The sequence below is a fragment of the Quercus lobata genome, chromosome 5 (assembly GCF_001633185.2).
Source record: "Quercus lobata isolate SW786 chromosome 5, ValleyOak3.0 Primary Assembly, whole genome shotgun sequence".
Taxonomy (NCBI): Eukaryota; Viridiplantae; Streptophyta; class Magnoliopsida; order Fagales; family Fagaceae; genus Quercus; species Quercus lobata.
This window is the reverse complement of record NC_044908.1, coordinates 87,711,225-87,734,355: the sequence shown is the minus strand read 5'-3', so window position 1 is coordinate 87,734,355 and position 23,131 is coordinate 87,711,225. Positions and strand designations below refer to the sequence as shown.

General features: G+C 36.1%; 1 protein-coding gene across 3 annotated transcripts in view; it reads right to left on the bottom strand.

Moving 5' to 3' along the window:
* Nucleotides 1–19,693, bottom strand: part of LOC115991802 (IQ domain-containing protein IQM5-like) — a 28,025-nt gene extending 8,332 nt beyond the window's left edge. Inside the window, exon 1 of one of the 3 annotated variants that reach the window (XM_031115731.1) lies at nucleotides 18,701–19,693. In XM_031115731.1, the coding sequence (XP_030971591.1) occupies nucleotides 18,701–19,631 (931 nt within the window). In that variant the 5' untranslated portion in view covers nucleotides 19,632–19,693. Of the gene's footprint in view, nucleotides 1–18,693 lie in introns of all 3 variants that reach the window. The other 2 variants (XM_031115730.1, XM_031115732.1) reach the window with 2 other exon arrangements.
* Between the last annotated feature and the right edge of the window lie 3,438 nt (nucleotides 19,694–23,131).

The following is a 23,131-nucleotide window of genomic DNA, read 5'->3' as shown; positions in this document are numbered from 1 at the left end:
GATTGTTTTACTTTTTAATAATCTATTACCTATTTCTAATATGATGATGGTAAAGAATTTGGCTTCCATTAGCCAAGAATATATATAAATAAATACTTAAAGCACATCAAACAGTAAAACTTAAAGCAAAATTTACAATATATTTTGTAAATAAAACATAATAGTTCAATGTCATATGACCAGTGACTTTTATGAATAAGTAAACTTAGTATATATTTACACCCATTCAAAATAACAGAAACAGCCAATAGCCTAAGGTAACTTGTAATTGCCAACTTCTAAATTTTAGTATGTATTTAGTGCTTTAAATTAATTCCATGAGAAAACAAAGAACCATAAACTTTGCATATGAAAAAGAATCCAACAAATTTAGACAATATTTATACATTTTGGTGAAAACAGATTCAGTTCTTAGGAAATATTATCTTGAACAACATTGAACAAACAATTTTAATTTTAATCAAATATTTGATACCCCTTTGCAGCTTCACTTTTGTGGTCATGCCACATTGGCTGCTGCACATACAATCTTTGTAAGTATTCCACAGTATGAAACTCAAAGAAAAAGAGGTGTGCTCCAACCAAACATGATCTACTAAATGAATTACAAACAATTTCTGTCAATTTAATAGTAATTACATTCATTGTTTTATAAATGAAAATTCACCTACCAGCAACCATAAAGTTACAACAACAAAAATACATTACACTTTCAGATTTCAAAATCTTACAATCCAATCTAACCAACAACACAAATATGCATCAGAATTGAATCTCACACCAAATACCCAAAACAAAATCAATTATAACCCAAACACCTTAGGTTTTACGAATCAAGTTTGTACCCATATAAAATTATATATATGGCAAGCCACAGTATCCGAAACTTGAATTAATATATCACATACATCAATCACAGCACACAGATTTATCGAACAATAGTTCTTAAACGAAATTATGCAGGAAAATTCCTGTAGAAATTTGAACAATCAATTTTCACAACAAAGCACCAAAAGGGGAAAAATGAACACAGAGAATTGATGCGTATATTTCGTCCAATTTTCACAACAAAGCACTCCAAAAAGGTAGAATGAAGACACAGAGAATATTCTATAAATTGACGGAAACAGGGGAAACTTATCCCGAAATCACAGAGAAGTTTCAAAACCGAATCAAAACAGAATTAAAATTAAATCTATAGTCAACTAAAATTTAGCAAAAAAAAAAAAATTGCTATAAGTTTAAGAGAAGGGCTGTCAAGGCCCTTAAATGCCAACAACTGGCTCCTCTTTCATTTCCTAGTGAGTTTTCATTTTAATTTTTTGTACTCTTCCCTCACCTTCACTAATTAGTCACATAATAGATAATCTTCATTTTGATGTTGGCCCATATGCTTAATAAACTTTGTCATAATCTATGTTTTGAAGTTTGGTTTTACTCCCCATTTGTTCAATTCCTTCCTCTCTACCGACAATAGTTCCTCCAATGTTTTCTAACTTAAAAGTAAAATCTTGAATGTACCCATCTATTTTAAGTTCCAGTTAAGTTCTCAAAATCTCTTTTTTTAAGATTTTCTTTTCCCATAAAACTTTTGCACTCATAGTCTTATTTGTGTTGCTGTTAAGGAAATCTTTGTACTAAATCAAAGCAATTGCACAAAGCAATTGCAAATGGAAAAGAGATTTCATTGAACAATGAAACAAAGAGGAAAATTTAAGCTATCATACCTTTCATTTTATTGTAGAAAACCCAACGGTAATTCTTCTATTAGAGAACCCAGTAACTTTTCTGGTAGGGAAAAAATTAAATTAACAATTGAGATAAATGACATTTGAAAGTTTGAGAAGATATTCTAACTACCCATGAGGCGTTCAACAAAACCAAACGATGCCAACAAATTGCAGTTGGCAGTACTTACGAAGTTTTTTTTTTTTTGGGATAACGATAGAAATTTTATTTGATAAAAGGGAAATACATGTACAAACACAACAACCTTGTAAGCATAAATACAGGGGAACAAAGACCTGTTCTGCCGAAAACAAAATATGCAACAAAATAAATACAGCCCATGGACATAGAATACAGAAACAGCAACAGATATTACAATTACCCCCTGTAAGCACAAATTATGCAGATAATCCTGAACCTGTTCTACAGAAAACAAAATATGCAGCAACAGAAATACAACCCGTGGACATACATAACAGAAACAACAACAATAATTTTAGCAGAAATTATGCAGGAAAATTCCTGCAGAAATTTGAACAATCAATTTTCACAACAAACCCATGATGTACAATTTTTTCAGATTTTATACAATGGTGGATCTTGAGGCTGATAACCGTATGATAGAAGGTATTTAGTATCATTGAGATATATCACTCCACCTGGGAATGGATTTTACCCGGATCCGTTCTCATGTGAAGGAATTGTGATATATTTCGATCACATAAAATAAAAATTGGTATCGTAGGGGCTAAGTGATTGTCATTTTCATTTAATCTTTGGTCTTTTAAAACCATGGTTAATGAGAAAAATGAAAATATTGTAATGCAGTTCTGAATGTCATCTGCTAAATTAATGTGGTTTAGAAAATCTTGCTCAATCCTCGATGAACAATTTGAATCTAAATACATGCTTGCTTGCTTGCCTGCCCTATATCTCAAAAGACTTCGAAAAATTGAATGTATAATGCCTTAGGCAGTAGTAAGTTGCAACTGTATTAAAGTTCAGAGAAATGGACCGAGAAAAAAAAGAGAGGATGCTTTGGATTCGAAATATATAGATTAAAAAAAAAAAAAAAGAGTAGAAAAAAACATAAGTACCTTCGTGGACATAGTCATATAAATCTAAACAACAAACCTCCTGTATGCATTGAAATCCGGTTTAGTAGCTAGGGCTTACACCATGAAATTACCACACCCATTACCCATATGAGATGTATAAGATAATATGGTAAAAAAGTTATTTTATATTATTTTTTTTAATATAAAATCCCATCAACTTTTATATTTCACTTAGTGTGGTAATTGCATGGTGCAATAGTCCTTATTCTAAATCCCTCTTGTATTATTGTGTTAACATATTGTTAGAATCTATTGATGGTTGATTCATGCATTGCATTTTGTAAAGTCAACGGTAAAAACGAATGTTTAACATTGATGCCAATAAGAGATTTTATGACCTAAATATTTTTAAAGTGTAATTTTCTTAGTTAGCATCAAGTCATTAACTAGCTTTTAGAAATTAATAATAAGTTGTATGTTTATAAGTTGTATGTTAATCCACCCCACATGTTAGTCCATGGTGGGTGTTATAAATACTATAAACAACTTCTATTGCACTCAACTTGTTGTCATATGTTAATCCATGGTTATGTTTTATGCAGGATCCAGGGTCCCTTAAATGTCGTGCCCGTAGTGAAGAGTTCTCGAATCGAGAGCCAATGGTGGACGATCGAGTCATTGATATCATTAAGGCACTTGGTTTGGAGGGACTTCTCAGGACTCCGGGTAGAGAGATTGATCATGGCCTGATAACGGCCTTAGTGGAGCGATGGCGGCCCGAGACTCACACATTCCACATGCCGCATGGTGAGGTCACCATCACACTGCAGGATGTGGAGGTTCTTCTTGGACTTCCTATTGATGGTGACACTGTAACAGGGAGCACACAAAAAGAATGGGAGAATGTGTGTGATGAGTACCTTGGCTTTCGACCTACCAATGAAGACCATCTGGAACGTGCTGGCCAAAGGATTCTCATCAAACGGCTTTTGGAGCAAGTTGCCCATCCACTGCCGCCTAATGCTGAAGACGATGAAGTGCATAGGTACGCACGATGCTACATCCTAGCGCTATTGGGGGACACAATCTTCATGGACAAATCCGATGATAGGGTGCATCTAATGTGGGTGCAGCAGTTGGAAGACCTTCGCAACCCACGAAGGTATAGTTGGGGAAGTGCTTGCCTTGCATGGTTGTACCGACAGTTATGCAGGGCAAGCGATAAGAAAGCTAGTCAGATTGGTGGGTGTTTATTGTTGGTCCAGTATTGGGCGTGGGCCAGATTCCCCTTTTTGTGCCCGGCAGTTGAGCGTGGCCCACCAGTGGGTGCTTATGGTCCTCCAGTGCGTGGTTCACTGTCCCTTAAGTAAGTCTGTACCTTAGTAACTTCATTTACAATATGTGATCATTACCTAAGCTTACAATCATGTAATTTAAAATATAAATTTTTTATTTTTATTTAAAAGGGTTGTACGAACCATTTATGTCAACATTTAAAAATGTTAAACAGAGTTTCAATATATATGATTACGTTAATATACTCTAATTTTGTCATTGTCATATGGCTTGTATGTGCTTTGTTTTTATAAGGACTTTTTTCATTCTAGTGATATTATTAATTGAGGCAATTTCTATAAGATTCTATTAGTAGTTATATTTGATTACATTATAGTTTTAATCATAATATTATCTTACTTGGGAAGTTGTAGATATTGATTCCCTGTTCTTGATTGTAGGTGGGTGTGGGTCCCAAACAAGAAAAATAGGCCTGCCCAGGTCTTCAGGGACAGGTATCGGGAGCAAATAGCTTTAATGTTGCCAAACCAGGTATGAAAATGCTTTGTTCAACATGTTCAAGAACAAGATATATTTATTTGCTGAACTTTTAAATAGAAAGATAGTTGCCTAATGTGTTGCATATTTGTTTTTGGGCTGTTGTAGGTGGTGTGGCAGCCGTATGAAGATGAATACGAGAACCTTCCGCCGTGGTGTGTTGCAGGGAGGGCAGTGTAGACGGCAATCGTGCCGCTTGTATGTTTCCATCTAGTAGAGAAACATACACCGGATCGTGTCGTTCGGCAATTTGGGATGATCCAAGAAATTCCCCGCGATGTTAACACGGACCCGGTGCTTCATGCAATTGATTTGAGGGGGAAGATGGGTGTTGATTGGATGCGGAGACATGCTATGCATCTCACGGACTGGGGTCATCGCCTTCAACGGCGTTGTGAAGCAGTGCTTGGTGATATGCCTCTACAGCACGAGTACTTCGATTGGTTCACAAGGATAACTCGAAGGTTTATCGATATCCCTGGTGCTAGATTCATTCTAATGGTAACTTCTTCATGTCTTCTACATCTTACCGTACTTGTTACTTAGTTTACCACTGTTTAGAGAACTCTTCTTATGTGGTCCAATGTTTGCTTACCATCAAACCTCCCTTTTAAATTGTTGTTTGCTTAAGATTGCTTATAGACAATCGAAGTTGATTTACCTTATAGAGAACTTTGGGAATATACAAATCTAATTTGGAATGCTCTAAGGTCATATCTCGTATTTCAGCCTTTAGAGTGGTGGTATACATTCATCTTTCCATTTTTATTATTTTTAATTTTTTTCCTCATTTGGCATTGGCAATTTGCATTTTTCAGAAGACGATATCCGCTAACTACATCTTTAATACAAAAGTTAATTTCAATTTAGTCCAAATGAGATTTAACTGTTGTATTTCACATAATAGAATTACTTGATGACCATTGATCTGAAAATTTATTGCTTGTTCTTTCTGTTTGCGATGTTCAGCTGCTGTTTGGCTTGATTCTTTGATGAAACTTTGGATTCTTAATGGTAATCGTTAATGAATTATATAGGTTTCTTGCAGTTGAGAAGTGAAAGCCTGAATTGAAGTATATACTGAAGTTTTTTCCCCTTTTGGCATTGTTAACTAAAATTTTCTCTCATAATTTGATTACCTTCTGCTCCTTGCATCTATAAGGTCTTCATTCTTTTATCCCTCCTTAAAGGTATAAATGGTCTTGACTCTTGAGGCTGGATTATCACATTTTTGTTTATGGGGTTGGGCTGGGCCTTCAATTTTTTTAAGCCTTTTTTTAACGCAGCAATTTCCCATATTGTAAAAGACAAGTACAAGCCCAAAAGTATAAAATTTATTTACGGTGAGTGGCAAAATGACTTTTCATTTTTGATGAACTGAAAAAAATTTATTCCAACAGCAGCAAAAAAAATTAAACATCTACAACAGAACTAGCCTCTTCCATGATAAGATTAACAAAACAAGTAGGGCAATTACAAAGATCAAAATAGCCAGTAGCTTTCGATCTTAAACACCATTTTGGTAAAGAGTGGACTGTACTGTTACCATCTATAGGGGACCAACAAAAGGATGGATATGGGATAGATTTAGCCAATTCTAGTGGTCTTTCTAAAACATTTTTGATCCTCTAGTAAATTAACCTCATTAGAGCATCAAATGAGATTTAACCTCATTAGTAAATTAACCTCATTTGATCCTCTAGTAAACATATACATCCATGTCAACATTGTAATCTTAACACTTTATGTAGTAATATATGTTGAGAGGTAATGTTTTCCAATTATTAGTTGCCGTATCAATTTGGAACCAACCTTTATTATACTATTGATTGGCTTTCTTCATTTTGATATTGCATTATTAATATACTTGGTTTTTCCATGTGCAGATTGAAGGATATGTCCGTATGATGCGCCGTCACCCAGTGGGCACGGAGGAGCACAATGACATTATTAATGTGCTGGAGGCAGTGCATGAGATTGGCCGTGTACGATCTCGAGAACCTGAGGCCCCGAACGAGGAGGCAGCTACTCCTGCGGCAGCGCCTACTCAGAGGCCAAGCACTACTGAGAGCCCAAGCACGAGCACAGCTCCTGCCGGACGTTGCTCTCGTCCACCTGTTGCTACCCCTCAGGTTGTCCCTACCCTCGATCCCTCTCCATCCACCGCACATCCATCCCTTAGCCCCACCATCCCTTCACCCACCCCACATCCATCCGTTAGCCCCACCATCCCTTCACCCACCTCACATCCATCCCCTACCCCTACCATCCCTTTAGGCACTCCACATGAGTCCCCTAGTCCCACCATCCCTCCACCCACCCCACATGAGTCCCCTAGTCCCACCATCCCTCCACCCACCCCACATGCCTGTCCTGGGTCTGACATGCGTCCACCCACCCCACGGTCATTTCCTGAGCTATCACCTATTCCATCATTTGACCTGGGTCTTGATCAAACCCCTCCTGACTTGCAACAGGACCCACCTTCCCACAGTACATCCATTGGCCCACCCCATGTTCAGCCTGAGCAGCCTGTTGGGTTAGCTGCAGCGGCAGAAGGTCGGCCAAAACGCATATCTAAGGCACCTCCTTGTGGGACAGGGGGGCACAAACATGGACACAACGCTGGGCCGAAGGCATCTGACGAAGGACATGCAAGACCTCCTCCTTATTATACGAGAAAGCGTAAGGTTCAAAAAAGGTAACTCAAATGATACCTTATTCCTTTAACTGGACATTTCAAGCTGGTGTTCAAAAGTTCATGAAATTATTTTTGTGGCCAAAATGATTTAATGTACATTGTTTGTGGTTATCTATGGTTATCTATGGTTCTCTTGTTCTCTTGTTATCTAGGTTGATAGAATAACTTCAGACACAATCTTTTGTGCTCTGAAAAATTATTTTTAATTTCCATGATTATGAGGAATTTAAGGGATGCCAAGATTATGTAGATCTAATACTCGGCAATCCAGTCTGCAAATTACAGTATGGTGACTTGAGATGTTAGATTGAGTTTTTTTTCTGAAAATGTTCCACTTATTCCCTATGCACATTTTAGATTATAAGAAACTTTATGGATAAATGCTTTAGTTGTACCTTAACTAGCATAATCAGTAAAAATTATTTTCTGAGACACTATATGCAAATTTTCTTGATCATTTTCAAGGTTTGTTAGAGTAACCCTTTCTACATAATTTCCATCTTTGTCCTTTTTCTGTAACAATCTAAACATTGTGGTATTTAAAATCTGTGGCTTCTGATTCTTTCCGATTTGCAGATAGTTGAAGTTGTTTGTTGCAAGTTAACTCCTCTCCAATCAGACCTATACAACCATTTTATACATTCCAAAAATGTAGGTTCTCACTCTTCTTCAGCTACTGTGCATCTAAGTAATTAGTGGTTAATAACAAGTTTCTGTGTCTGACATGGTTGTTATTCCATGCCCCTAAACACAGGTTAAACGGGCGATCACTGAAGAGATGAAGCAGTCAAAGTCAAAGATGTTGGCTTATATAACAGCTCTTAAGAAGTTGTGCAATCATCCAAAGGTATGAGCTATCTGGGATCTGGGGTAATTAATAATTTGGGTTTGTGATTCCTCTCCTCCCTGTGTACGACAGAACTGACAAGTACTGCTTAGTCCTACTTGGTTAAGGATTTTTAGTCACTTTACCTCTAAAGTCAACTTGAGAGAAATTATCTAAATATGCAGGTAGCTCTTTGTAAAACACTTAAACCAATCTTTCTATTTGTGAGAGAGATCTCTTTGGGTTTTGGATTTTGTGAGAGTTTTGTACCACCATTATAATTTCTTTATTTTGTCAATGTGACTTTATCCTTTATGCTGCCTGTGGATGTAAGCCTAAGGCTAGTAGAGACATATAATTCTCATGTTTCCGGGGTGATTGTAATTAACTACACTACAACAGTGAATGAATTTGCTGAAGGGACATTCTGTTAAGTTTAATTAGCTGTAAATACATAGTTTTTATATAGTAAAAACCAATGAGGCAGATTCTTTTTATTCTTGTGATTGTTTTGTACACTATACATGGCCTGATGCCATAGTTTCTCTTTTGTCAACTAGAGTTGTTACTGTTTTGTAGGTTTCAAATAAAGTGTCAATTTAGATAGATCTATCTTCTGGTCTCCTTCTCTTTCTCTCCATTAAACGTAGTACTAATTATAACTGCTGGTCCTACCAACAATTGGTCATCCTATCACTACTGTGACACATTGATACTGTTGAAATAGATAAGATGATATCTAATGACACCTTCTCCAAATTTATTCCATTTTATTTTTATTTTTGCTTTTCAAATCCTCTTACCATTCCCTTGAATAGTTGGTTGAAATGCTTCTTAGCTGCAAAAGTTCATATTCATGTTTGGATAATAATATTGAAACTTACTCTATCTTCTAGTATAAATATCTGTATTTTATGTATGTAGGTCTGAAATTCATGAAAAGATGAACTGCATCCGTTGCCAAAATTACAATGAAAAGATTGAGAGCATAGAAGAAGGAGATGAAAATGAATCAGCAAATGTAAATTGTCAATCTGATCCAGAAACCTCAGATATAGGTGGATTTGCAAAAATTGCTGGATGCTTGCATAAGTTAAAGAGCTCGGAGAAACAGGTTGGGCACATTCATTTTGTAGATATCACTGCTTCTAAGTATACACACATGCATAAGTTATTGCTTTCTTCAAAGTATACACACACACATGCACACGCATGCACGCACACAAGCACACTTAAAGAAAAAAATGAGAGCCCATCACCTTTAGATTGGTCACAACTGTCTGCCATGCTTGAAAAAATTTCTAGATCCTTTGTTACTGAAATATGCCAGTTTTTCTGAATCAGAAAATATAGATCAGCTGCATTATTTATTGGGTTCTCAAAGTTACTCACAAGTTCATCTTTTGGAGTTTCATATGGAGGCATGTTTTCAAGTTCTGCTTCAGCAGCAGCAAGATAAAGTTAGCTTTAATTATTCTATGTTTCCAAGATTGTTCTTGCTTCCTCAGGTCTTCCATTTCTTTATATTTTTTCCTAAGGGGTATTAGAAAGAAATATAAAGAAGTGGAACACGTGAGGTTGCAAGAAGAATCTCGGTAACAAAGAATCATTAAAGCTAACTTTTTCTTGCTGCTTGTAAAGCAGAACTTGAAAACGTGCCTCCATATGAACCTCCGAAAGATGAACTGGTGAGTAACTTTGAGAACCCAATTATTGCACCTGATCGGAGTAAGCGGCCAAAACGGCATGGTGCAACTTCTGCGGCTCAGGTAATTAATCTTTATTGCTTGAATTTGTACTTCATGCAGAAGTTGGGCTTATGCTCTGCTTTTTGGTCATTACCCTTTTCTTGTTAGCCTATCATTAAATTGTAGAAATTCTGGAAGTATGCATAGGATTGCATTATTTATTTATGATTGACAAAGAATATTTAAACTATATCATTCCACCTTTTTGTTATCTTTCCTTGTATGCTTCATGATTAAATAACCATTATGTTTTGCAAAAAAATACATCAAATTTGCAGTTAGGGTGTATAGTTGTCTATTCAACCCATTTTCTTGCTAATCATCTTTTTTGGAGTGTTAGGTCGTACCATGCTAAAATAATTGTTGCAGATAATTTTATAATCTATATCATTCACCTGCAGACTTAATTTACTATAGTGGGCTTGTTATGATTGGTTATTTAATTGTCATATCCTTGCACATCATTATCATTATTTATTCTTGAGTTGGTATTATAATTCTGTATCCCTATATATGCATTCTGATATCTTTGTATGCTTCTGGACAGAAAAACCATTTGTCTGGCTTGCACAAACCTTATTTGAAGCTATCTTTTGACACGGTTCAACAATTAATTGATGTGAAGAGTGACCTATTGCATGTCGTTCAAAGAAACCAGGAAAAATTTGATGCTGCAGAAGCATATGAGTCCATTATAGCAGGGAAAAGGTAAGGCTCTATTCTTCATTCAGGTTCCATGTCGTTCCATTTGATGTGGACTTGTTTATGTTCTATGCATAATTTGTAATCAAGTGTTTCACATTATGTCACTACTTGTTCTTCTCTAATTAGTTTTCAATTTGATTTGGGCCTAAATGTGCTCCCAAATGTTTAGAGTGGCATGTTGGTGCCTTAATTTGTGATAGAAACCTTGAAAAGTAGCTTGGACATGTAGGCCTGCCTGAGTGAGAACTATTTATGATATTGACTTGTCCTAACTCACCTGTGCTTATTCCAAAATTTGTATAACTGTCTTGGCCTCCGGAAATGAAAGTAAGGGGAGGAATACACTTAAGAATGATTCTTTTTGCTTTTCTTTTTTCCTGTCCTCATTCTATTGGATAATTCAATTGATGGCAAAAAGCTATAATAAATCTTCTGAAAATTGTGGCTATGATTATGCAAATTTCAAATTGTAAGGGTAGTAAGGGTGTGCAAATATGATGTGGCTCTGATTGATTTGACCATGATGATTATGACTCTTATGACTTCCACAGATGAGATGGGTTTGGGAAAAACAGTTGAATTGCTTGCTTGCATCTTTGCTCATCGGAAGTCAGCATCTGAATGTGGCATATTTGCTAATACTGAAGTGCAGTTTCCTGGGCATCAGAAAATTAATCTTAAGAGATTGAAAAGGGAGCGTGTTGAGTGTATATGTGGAGCTGTTAGTGAGAGTCGAAAGTATAAAGGATTATGGGTGCAGTGCGACATTTGTGATTCTTGGCAACACGCAGATTGTGTTGGATATTCACCTAAAAGAAAACGTCTAAAATCAAGTGAAATTTCCAACGGACAACGATATGGAAATGGGTCAATGGGTGAGTTCGAAAAGCACACAAGGAAACAAAATAATGCCGACATAGTTGTGAGAGATGGGGAACATATTTGCCCATTGTGCTTGGAACTGATACAAGCAGCTGAATCTCCTGTTGCTACTGGTGCCACGCTTATAGTCTGCCCAGCTCCAATATTGCCCCAATGGCATGCTGAAATTATACGGTATAATTTTCTGCTTAAACTATCCTCAAAACCTCAATATCTCTTAAGAGTACATTTGAGTTAATTTTTAGATTAGATTGGTTGTTGATTTGTAATAATGAACTAGTTCTTGATCTCTTTTTTTTGATAAATTAGTTCTTGATCTCTATATTGCAATCAATCATTAATGTCATAGAAGATCTACTGGGATTTTGGCTCTTCTTAGCATTTGACATTATTATCACTATAGCTTTAACCAGTGTTCCAGTCAATCAAGTTATGTGGTGCAATTTGCAAAATTTATTATGATTGGTGTGATGATTGCAAGTTTTCATAGTTTCGGATGCAAAGTACAAAATTCAATAGTGATTTGATGGATGCTTGTAATTTGTGTTTTTGATTGTTTTGGTCCCTAGCTGTGTACTTCCTATACACTTGGCTGACTCCTTTTTATGGTCTGAATAAAATTTACATTACTTGTGAAGGGAGAGATCATTGTAAGTAATAGGAAGAGAGCTGATCTGTTTGTTGAGCTGCAAACAAAAGGTTTCACTCCTTTTCCAAAGAAAACTAAAGCTGTTGAGCCAGAAGTTGCTGGTGCAACTGATGATACAGAAGAAACAGAAGTGAAATCTCCTGCTCACAGCAGTAGTAATGGGGTACAGATAAGTGATTATGAGTATCTACTGGCCATGGCAATTGGAAGCTTGACCATTGAGAAGGTTCAGGAGTTATGCGCTGAAAGGGATAAGGTCAATAAGGAGGTTGATGATTTGAGAAAGGAAACTCCAAAGTCCTTTTGGAGGACAGATCTTGATGCTTTGGAGGGGCAACTCGATGTATGACTGAAAAATTAACAATTCCTTGTGATGATTTGTTTATTTTTCTGTCTTTCTATTTGTTGACTGTTTTTAGTTTTATGTCATTTAGGAGCTAGAGAGAAGTGATGTGAGTCAGAGGAGTTAAGAAAGAAAATGAGAGGCAAAGCAAGGGGTGAAGATGCTATGAAGTCTGCTAGACAAGCACCCAAGAACCCACGGAAGAACAATAATAAGAAGGCAAATAATGCAGAATCTGTTGCAGAAGCTGTCTCGTCATCTGTGGCTGCAATGGAAATTGGTAAGTGTCAAAAAATATTATGTTTATTATATGGGAATTACTTTTTGTTTGATTTTTGGTTTACTTCTGCTTCATTTACCAGAGAAAGCTCCTGCTAAGGTCTGTTTCTGTTCGTATGTTCTATTTTTCCTTCGAAAGGATGAGGTTAAAGAACGATAGAGGTTGCTGCCTATAACCTCGATGCATCTCCTGATCAATCAGCCGGTAAATGCTATATTATTATATTTCATTAGACTATTTATTATGATCTTTACACAACTCAGCTGTAATGTAAGAAAAATTACAGTGGATGATATGGGGATATTGTTTGCAAACCAGTTAATATATGATCTTGTGTGAGAAATTGTGTTTCTATTATTCTTCTTCATAAAATCAATTATAAGAGAACAAAATACTGTAATGTACATAGATAAAAATTTTCCATGTTACAAGCACCAACTAAAATTTCCACTTGAGATTCAGCAGAACTAATAATTAGTTTCTTGTGAATTTTTCCATGATCTTTTACCGTGATCATTGGGAATGTGTTGGACTGTTTTTTCTGTAAGTATTCCCACAGTAAATTTCTCTTTGTTTTTATCTATAACTAGCCATGGAGACTGAAGTGCCCAAAGTACCAGCCAAGAAGCTTTTGACTGACATGTTAAAGCCTGCTGAAAATTCCAGGATTTCACCGGAGAAGATAGTGAGAAAGATGAGGGCATCTCCATTCAACGATATGGAAGTGGTTCTGTGTTGGGAAGGGTCGGTAAGGTAAATGAAGTGACTGAAAATGAAGAAAATTGGGGTTCTGCTTCTACTTCTGCCAGTACTGAAGAAACTATTGAAGTTGCACCAGCAAGAGCAAGACCTCAAAGGGTGAACCAAGTTAGAAAACAAGGTATGTGTTGAGTGACTCTGAAAGTGAACATGCCACTGAGGATTCTGAATTTGATGAAGTGACTGATGAAAGTGAAAACAAGATAACAAAAACAAAAAACAAAAATAGCATCACCTCATAAAAAAGCACATTCAGGCAATTTTTTATGCCCAGTTGTGCTTAATGACCATAAGCCTTTATTATGAACATCGCATTTTTTACCATATAATTAATAAATTGCAATAAAATGTTCGCCAATTTTACTATTATGATTTGGTAGCTTGTAACAAGTGCAGATGCTCTTTGATAACCTTTTTTTGATGCTGAGTAGAGATGAAAATGAAAATGAATTGATAACATGTTGGATTACTGTTTTGGTTGAGTTGGTTGTATTCTCAAGTTTTCTTTGACTTTTCTTCTGAAATGGATGCTGGTGTCTTTATGAAAGTTTATTCTTAATAGCACACTAAATAAGTATGGAATGCTTCAATTAAAAATGCAGGTGCTATGGGCCAGGTAGTTGCCCATCAAAGAGGGTCGCATGGGCTAGAGAATTGATAGACGAAGAAGCAGGACAGTTCTTCATGCATCGTTTCATTGACCCAGATTCACAAAGAGCTTGGCTTGCCCAGAGAATGGCCTTGAGGATACCATATTCTGCGTAAAGTTAATGGAAGGAGACTTGCTTATGCTTCCCAGCAACTAATATAAGATCTGCATAATACGTTTTATTTTTAAGTCTTTGATTGGTCAAGTTATGAGAGAATAGCATGGTGCCTTTTGATGTATGAACTTCCTCTATAGATTGTTTGGCTTATATTTTGTGAACTTGTCCGATCAGCTTGTGTTAAGATTCTTTCAAATAGTGTTTCAAAAAGGGACAGTATCATTTTGAGCAATTCGTGACTGATGGTTTTGTAGAAGCAAGATGGTTTCTCCATTTGAAAAACCAGTTTTAGTTTCCAAGAACAAGTAGTGAGCATTTTATAAACACATGGGTTATGACTTTATGTTAAGTGCCAACTTTGGCATCAACTTTAGCTCTCGTTTGATCTGGCATATGTATTTCATGCAAGACCTACAAGGGTTATGACTTTATGTTAAGTCCCATTTGGTCCATTTCGCTCTAATTTGGTTCACTTAGGTCCACTTTGGTTAATTCGGTCCAATTCAGTCTATTTGGTCCTTTTGGTCTATTTTGGTCCAATTCGGTCCACTTAGGTCCATTCCGTCCATTATAGTTTTACTTATTCGGTTCACTGCAGTCCAATTCGGTCTATTAGGTTCATTCAGTCTATTTTAGTCCACTTCAATCCTATTCGGTCCACTTAGGTCCATTCAGTCCAATTCAGTTTTGGGCTCGAAGTTTTATTTTATTTTTCTTAATTTTTAGGTTGAAAAGCATGAAATTTTATTCTATTTCTGTCAAACTCTTTAGTTTTAGGTTAAAAAATACAAACAAAATAGGTATTGGAAATAAAGATATGGGCCCTAGAAAAGCAATAAAAATAATAAAAATTCAAAAAATTACCTGAAAATTAAAATTTCAACAATATAGGTATAATAATTATATTTGGAAAGAAAAAAAAAAATGCTACAATTCTAAAATTATATAATAATTTAAACTTATTGTAATATGTAACATGTATTCCATAGAATGGGGGTGTACAATTTTTTAAAAATCTTCTTGGATATGTTTAAATTAGTCAACTAACTATAATATTTTTTTAAAAAAATCACTATAATAACATATTCTCCATGTATATAAGAAAATATTATAATAATCTAAGTTCAAATTTATCGTTATTGCTCTTCCTGTGTAGAGTGTGTATCCAACCCACCAACACAACCCAACCTAACCCACCATAAGTCTATTTGGGTGGTGTCATGTGTAGTGCATAGGATGTGACTTCAACGCTTTAGGTGGCACGTAAGGGTCAGTGGAAGCTTGAAATCTTCAATAATGAGTTGATCTATCAATCTGATTGTGGAGAGCTGAATGTTGGGGTCAATTTGGTGAAGAATGGATCAATGATGGATTATAGCTCAATCTCATCGGTTGAATGTGTGAGGACGGTCTCTCTAGGCACGTCAATGTCTTACACCACTAGGGAGACACTTGGAATGCTAAGGGGCGTAGAGACACGTCAATGTGTTTGGTACTATATTTCAAATAACATGTTTTAATGTGTAAAAAAACATTACTCAAATTTTTTTCTTTCTCTTTTGGCACTTAAACTGTACCAGCCTTGTGATTTTATCGTGAATATGAATGCAAATATTTGAATAATATAGCATGATTCGTTGAGATGAGTGGCGTTTGAATTCGTTGAGATGAGGACGCTTACAATATACCGTCTATCAAAGTCTTACATTAAAGCCTATGTGATAAAGTAAGAAAGTTTCAAATTTGAGCTTTTAGACTTGGTGTGGTTCTCTTTAGTCTAAAATTTCATTAAGGTATGTCCTTGCAATATATGGAGACAAATAACCTAATTCATTTAATTTGACTCTTGCAATTTAATTTCAGCATTGTAGTTAGTTTTATGCACAAAATAGGAAACTTGAGTTCATTGTTATATCTGTCGTGACTTTTTACATCTATACGTTTATATTTAAAGCAATAAGTTATAAAAATACCAATTTTCACTTGCCTGTTGAAATTAGTTCCCAACTTGGGATTAAAAAAAAAAAAAATTCCCCCAGTGGAAGTCGACCATCTTATAGTCGATTTCCACACGAAATCGACTCTCTGATAGTCGATTTCGTATGGAAATCGACTATAAGATGGTCGACTTCCACTTTTAAAGATTTTTTTTTTTTTTGGTTTTTGGCACCTACTCAAAATCCCCAGTGGAAGTGGACTGTCTTAATACCAAATCGACTCTCAGAGAGTCGATTTCCATAGGAAATCGACTATTAGGGAGTCGATTTCTACTTGGGTTTTTTTTTTCCATTTTTTTTTTTTGTTTTTGTTTTTGGCACCTACTCGTGCAGCAGTAAACCATAATTGGTTTCCCTTCCCCTGCAGTAAACTAGATCCAGAACACATAACATGAGCAGCGGTAAACAAGTAGATACAAGCATATGATACTAGTAAATGGCTCGTACATCATATGCAAACAGCTGGATTCAAACAGTTACTATGACCATTATAGGTTCTCTATTAACGGACAAAAAGCATTCAATACTAGCTATCATCGCTTCAAAGGAGGGCCCTGTGGTTGAATTTGCCAAAGTAATAGCTACTAATGCCAAAGTAATATAATTGTTGGCATTATAGGCAAAAGCTGCACAACACAACTATAGTAACAAGTACAATGGACAGCAAATAGTTCAATTACAACAACATTCAACAATAACCAAAATAACAACTAATAAATAGAACATAGTCTCCATATTTGCCTACCACTTGTCCATACTAAACCATATTGATACAACATACTCTACATAGTCACCAAGCACTTCTCCATACTGATACAACAGATTCTACATAGTCACCTAGCACTTGTCAATACAGAAGATAACCACAAGTCCCACGTACAATGTCACTTAGCAAAATCGAGTTTCCGCTTGCCTGCCAAAAATTAAAATACGGTCATTAGTTTCCAAATGCAAAGAACTAGAAGAAAATGAAATTCTGAATATATTATATAAAAACAGTGAGGGCACTTGCCTAGTTTATAGTAGTACCACTTGTCGATGCCCCACGGGAATTGGGACAACTTCTACGGTTATGCCCCTCTTGATGACACACTCCGCATTGTTGCCTCGGTTGAGTCTCCCTCAAGTCCGGATCTTCCCTCCGGCTTCCCCGTTCTCGCCGTACCCCATCCATTTCATTCCTTATTCTTGACTTCACAGGACGACCTATGCCCCGCAACAGCAGTGGATCAGGCACCCATCGTGGTCCGGAAACGTCCCTCCACTCAGACTCTGACTTTGGTACCACAAAATTATGTGAATATGTGAGAATGGCGTTGTTCAAACTGTAACATGGGTCAATATAGTTGGTCGCATTGAGATGCAGACCTTGAAGAACTTTAATTGCATGTGAACAAGGGATCTTCAAGTTTTGCCACTTTCTGCAACCACATGTTCTAGCAAATATGCGCACTTCATGACTGTGGTTTCCCCTTCCACCTCTATGGTCATTGTACGGGGTAACCACCTGATATACACCCTCTGCATGATTAAATTTCCTCACAGTGTGTCCTGCAATTTTCTGCTCATTTCTGCTATAGATCTCCATTGCATAATCACTCCATAGCTTACCTCGAGAGAGATCAGAAGTAATTTGTTTATGTCGATCGTGGAAATATGCAACAAGTTTGCACCAAGTGAAATGAACCATTGCAGCAATGGGCAAACCGCGGGCACCTTTAAGTACCCCATTAAAGCACTCGGAGATATTGGTTGTCATTGCCCCGTAACGTCTTCCACCATCATGTGACTGGGTCCATTTCTCCACTTCCTCACTCACTAGATATGTGAACGGCATATAACGTTCAATCCGCGTATCAGTAGGGTCTACACCCCTCAGTAAATTAATCTCGGCCTCCTTAATGGTTTGCATTATGGACTGAAATTTAGCTTCATTACTCGCATATCCAGCTTTCAAGGCCAATGCCTTTAGAATCGGGTTATCAAAGTGTCTGTTGAAGTTGCTAGCAACATGTCGAAGGCAATATCGGTGATATACCTGTTCTCTTCCGTCCTCACGTCTAGGCCACTCTCGAATGGCACATTTGATACCTTTATGTCGGTCAGAAATAATACAAATTCCATCGTTAGGTATGACATGCTCTATGGAAGTCCTGAGACACTCTAAAAACCACCCCCAACTAGCCCCTGACTCCTTGTTCACAACAGCGAAGGCGAGAGGCAAAACCTTTTGGTTAGCATCGGTTGCCATTGCAATCATCAATACCCCTTTGTATTTACCATACAGATGAGTCCCGTCAATACTAATCACTGGCCTGCAATATTGGAATGCAGCAATGCATGGAGCGAATGCCCAATATACATAGCGTAGTACAGCAGTACCTTCGTCTGGCCTAGGTATGGTGTGATAGCTGTACTGGGTACCTGAGTCCTCATCCAAGTATGCCAACAACAACTTTCGCAACTTTTGGTAAGACTCCTCCCAATCCCCAAATATCTTAGCAATTGCCTTTTGTTTTGCGTCCCATACTTTATAGTAAGAAAGCTCATGATTATACTTAGTACGTATGATCTCCCATAGGTCATCAATACGTGTAGTGTGATTTTTTTGCAATCTCCCCACAATTTCTGATGCAACAAAATGCGAATCCATCATTCTACCATCTCTTTTTAGGCCAAAGGGTATACAAGTGTGTGGACCCACATAAGACGTAACCATCCACATACCACTGAATTTAGTCTTCATGTATGCCCCAACATACCACTTGCAGTTGTCATCAACACATGCGGCGCACAATTTCGTTTTGGTCGACCTCCGGATTATAAAATTTCTATTATCATTTGCTGCGTATATTATCAATGCATGTTTCACCGCATCTTTATTTGCAAAAGTCAACCCTTTAGAAAAATGCATCCCATCTTCCCAAGTAGAGACAAATGGTATCTGAAGACGTGAAGGATCAACCATATCTTCCCAAGTATTTGAGTAGAATGACTCAGCAGGAGGTCTGTAGCCAGTGGTCGTATTTCTATTATGCTGGACACCAATATCATCATTTGCATCACCTTCATCATGGTCCTCCATATTTTCCTCTTCAAAATTGGGAACGACTTCATGTTCATCCACATCGTTCTCAAAGTCGCCTTGCTCAATCCTCTCTTCGTACTCATCCACAACCTCAACATTTTCACCATCATTCGCAACATGATCTTCGTCTTCGTCTTCCTCCTCTAAATGTGTCTCTTCACGATAGAGGGTTTCACTAGTATTAGCAACATGATCTTGAGATGGGAGCGTATAACCTCCCATCGTATACCCTTGTGCAGTATACCCTCCCATCGTATACCCTCCCATTGTAGTGCATCCATCATCTAGGGCTGTAAATTGTAAAGCCGTAGTTGTTTCTTGCACCACCTCAGTAGTGTTATCTGCAGCCGCCTCCAAACTTACATACAACTCAGCAGCATTTACTTGGGGCATTTTCTGGATCCTATTAAACATCATCTTTACATGTTTATCTTCTTTGATCGCCATATACCCATAATTTATCCGTTCATGAAGGACTTCTTGTGGGTAACGATAAATAATCTTGATGTCATACCAAGCAGGATTCAATTTCAATTCGTCCATTATTTTCCTCTTCAAATCATTCAACGTCTTCAACTTACGACGGAACATCATGTAGTAGCATTCGATACCCTCCCCTATAAATGGGAATCCGTCAATCCCTTCAGGATTGTGAAGGGGTCCACCGAAGTATACATTTATATCAATATTCTTCAAAGATTGTGAACCTATTAGAGAGCCAAGCCAAGGAAATTTATGTTAGTGACATATTTTATCTCTTTCATTTAACATCAATTACAAAACTTTTTCTATCTACTCAAAGTACAAAAATTACAACGGATCTAAAAGTGTAACAATTGCATATACTCACCCCACATCACATACAAACACACTCAAACAAATAAAAAAACTAAAAACAAAACTCACCCCCATTACAAATTTTAAACTCAGCTCTAACAAAAATATAAATAAAAATATCATCATTCCAGTGCTACGGAAATTAATGGCATACCCTATTACACTACTATTAATGAAATAACATAGAGCAGGGTTCATCAGACAAAAGAAAAAAGAAAAAAACACTAATGTGAATATGATCATGATCAATCAAATTAGGCATATCATCTAATTTGAAAATCAAGGCATTAATATACAGTGAAATATACTAGATGTGATATACAAACTCAAATTTTGACTCTGAATCATAAAAATCATACAATAAAAAATCCGTCATGACAGTAAATTTGTTTCGGATCTGCTAATATGTCATCAGCTTTATGTCATCTAGAAAATGGAAAAATGCCAGCTGCTTAATTAGGTGCAACTGGACCGGTGATCCAATTATTTTCACAGCTTTTACTATATTCAATAATGTCTTTCTCATGGTTGGAATTTCATAAAAGTTGGAGGTTGCACAATTCTTTGAACCTGTTTCTTTTTTGTTTCCTTATGTGTCTATTATTTATATATTTATATAAATATATAAATATTTAAATATATAGTTGTATAAATATATAAATATAAATATATAGTTGTATAGATATATAAATATAAATATATATATAGTTGTATAAATATATAAATATAAATATATAAACATAAATATATAAATATAAATATATAAATATAAATATAAATATAAATATAAATCTATATATTTATATAAATATATATTTATATTTATATTTGCATTTAGTTGTATAAATATATAAATACAAAATATATTTATATAAATATTTAAACATATAGTTGTATAAATATATAAATATAAATATATATATATACACATATTTAAACAACCAACTAATATACATAAGGAGCCTTGCTTGGGCTTCTAGGCCGGTTACTCAAAAAAAATAATAATAATATTATGAAACAAATATACATATTTAATACAAACAAATATCTTATCAGGAAACAAATATAAATATTTAATACAAACAAATATCTTATTAGGAAACAAATATAAATATTTAATACAAACAAATATCTTATTAGGAAACAAATATAAATATTTAATACAAACAAATATTTTATCAAGAAATGGCATGACAAATTCAATGCAAGCAACACTTTTTAAAGCAGCTATATACACTAAACAACCAACTAGAGAGTGAGGAGGAGACCCTTACTTGACATGAGGATGAGCAAATATACTGCTGAGATTGTATGAGAGTGAGAGGAGCAATGTTTTGCTGCTGATGTATGAGAGTTTATGAGAGTTGTATGATGTTTTGAGAGTTGTTGAGAGAGGTTCTGTGATAGAAGTTGCTGAAGGTGTGAGAGTTGTGTGAGAGTTTTTTTTTTCTGACCAATCACCCAAAAAACAAAACACGGATATGACCAATGCCAAAACAATGCTGCTCAGACTTTGCACATTCAAAATAGACATAAAAAATGGGCATGACATGACCAATGCATAGCTGGTCAGATATCCTGCACGCCCAAAGACTTTTTCTTTATAAGCTTTTAGACAAACATTGCACATTCAAAATAAAACATAAAAGACATGACCAATGCCTGGCTGGTCAGATATTCTCTGCGCCCAACAGACATGACCAATGCCTGGCTGGTATTCTGCACGCCCAAAGACTTTTCTTTTAGACAAACATTGCACATTCGAAATAAAACAAAAAAGACATGACTAGCCTGGCTGGAAATATTCTCTGCGCCCAACAGACATGACCAATGCCTGGCTGGTCTGCGCCCAAAACCGAGACGCGTGAATTATGAAAGTGTAAAAATCGACTGTCTGAGACTCGGTTTAACCTTTAGGAAAACCGAGTCTCATAGACTCGATTTTTACGTGGAGAACACGTCGAAATCGAGTCTCATAGACTCGATTTCGACGTGGAGTACACGCGGAAATCGAGTCTCAGACACTCGATTTCCTCGTGTACTCCACGTGGAATTTTCGCATGTTAACCCAGGTAAACCGAGCCTTAGAGGGTCGATTTAGAGGCCCTAAATCGACCCTCTAAGGCTCGAGTTGTTACAACCACAAATTGTTTGCAAACGGGTCCAACTAACTGAATAGTTAGTTTTTTAATGCTAGTTTCCTACAATCTCCTCATCTGGGGGACACGCCACTTCAAGATCGGCATGTGAAAAACCTATGGTATGGCTGAGTTACTCTCTTTTCTTTCTCTGTAAGTCTTATAAATTCTTAACATTGGTCTTTTTTCTTTTTTTCTTTTTTGTGGTTTCATGCATGATGGGGATTTCCATATATTATTATTGTGAAAATAGACTGAATCATATGAAACACCTGCGGTCATTTGAATTGCGTATTTATTGTTTCTCTAGAACTGTTTTAGTTTTTTCAGTGTGGATCTGCTGCCTATGATATTATATCAGTTTCCATTGAGTCTCTCTGAACCTTCTTATATTTTAATTTATTTTCAGAAAAGCAGGATCTGATATTATATCAGTTTACAATTTTACAATTTTACTTCTCATTATTTATGTGATTGCTGATGTGAATTACAATTTTACTTTTCATTACATTATATCAGTTTACAATTATTTATTTTATGTATGTGATTGCTGATGTGAATTCCTTTGTGGTTACATGGGGCTTACCCTCACCCAAAAAAAAAAAAAAAAAGTCATAAGTCTTGGGACTTTGCCTGCAAGCTTGGGCAAAGACCAAATATGCTTCATAACAATAAAATTCCAACTTGAAGCAGCTTTGAGCGAAAAGGCACTAGATATGCTTCATAACATGAGCTCCTATGAATCTTTAACCCCATTAGCTTTCCTTTGATTGCTAGTCCACAAAATAAAAT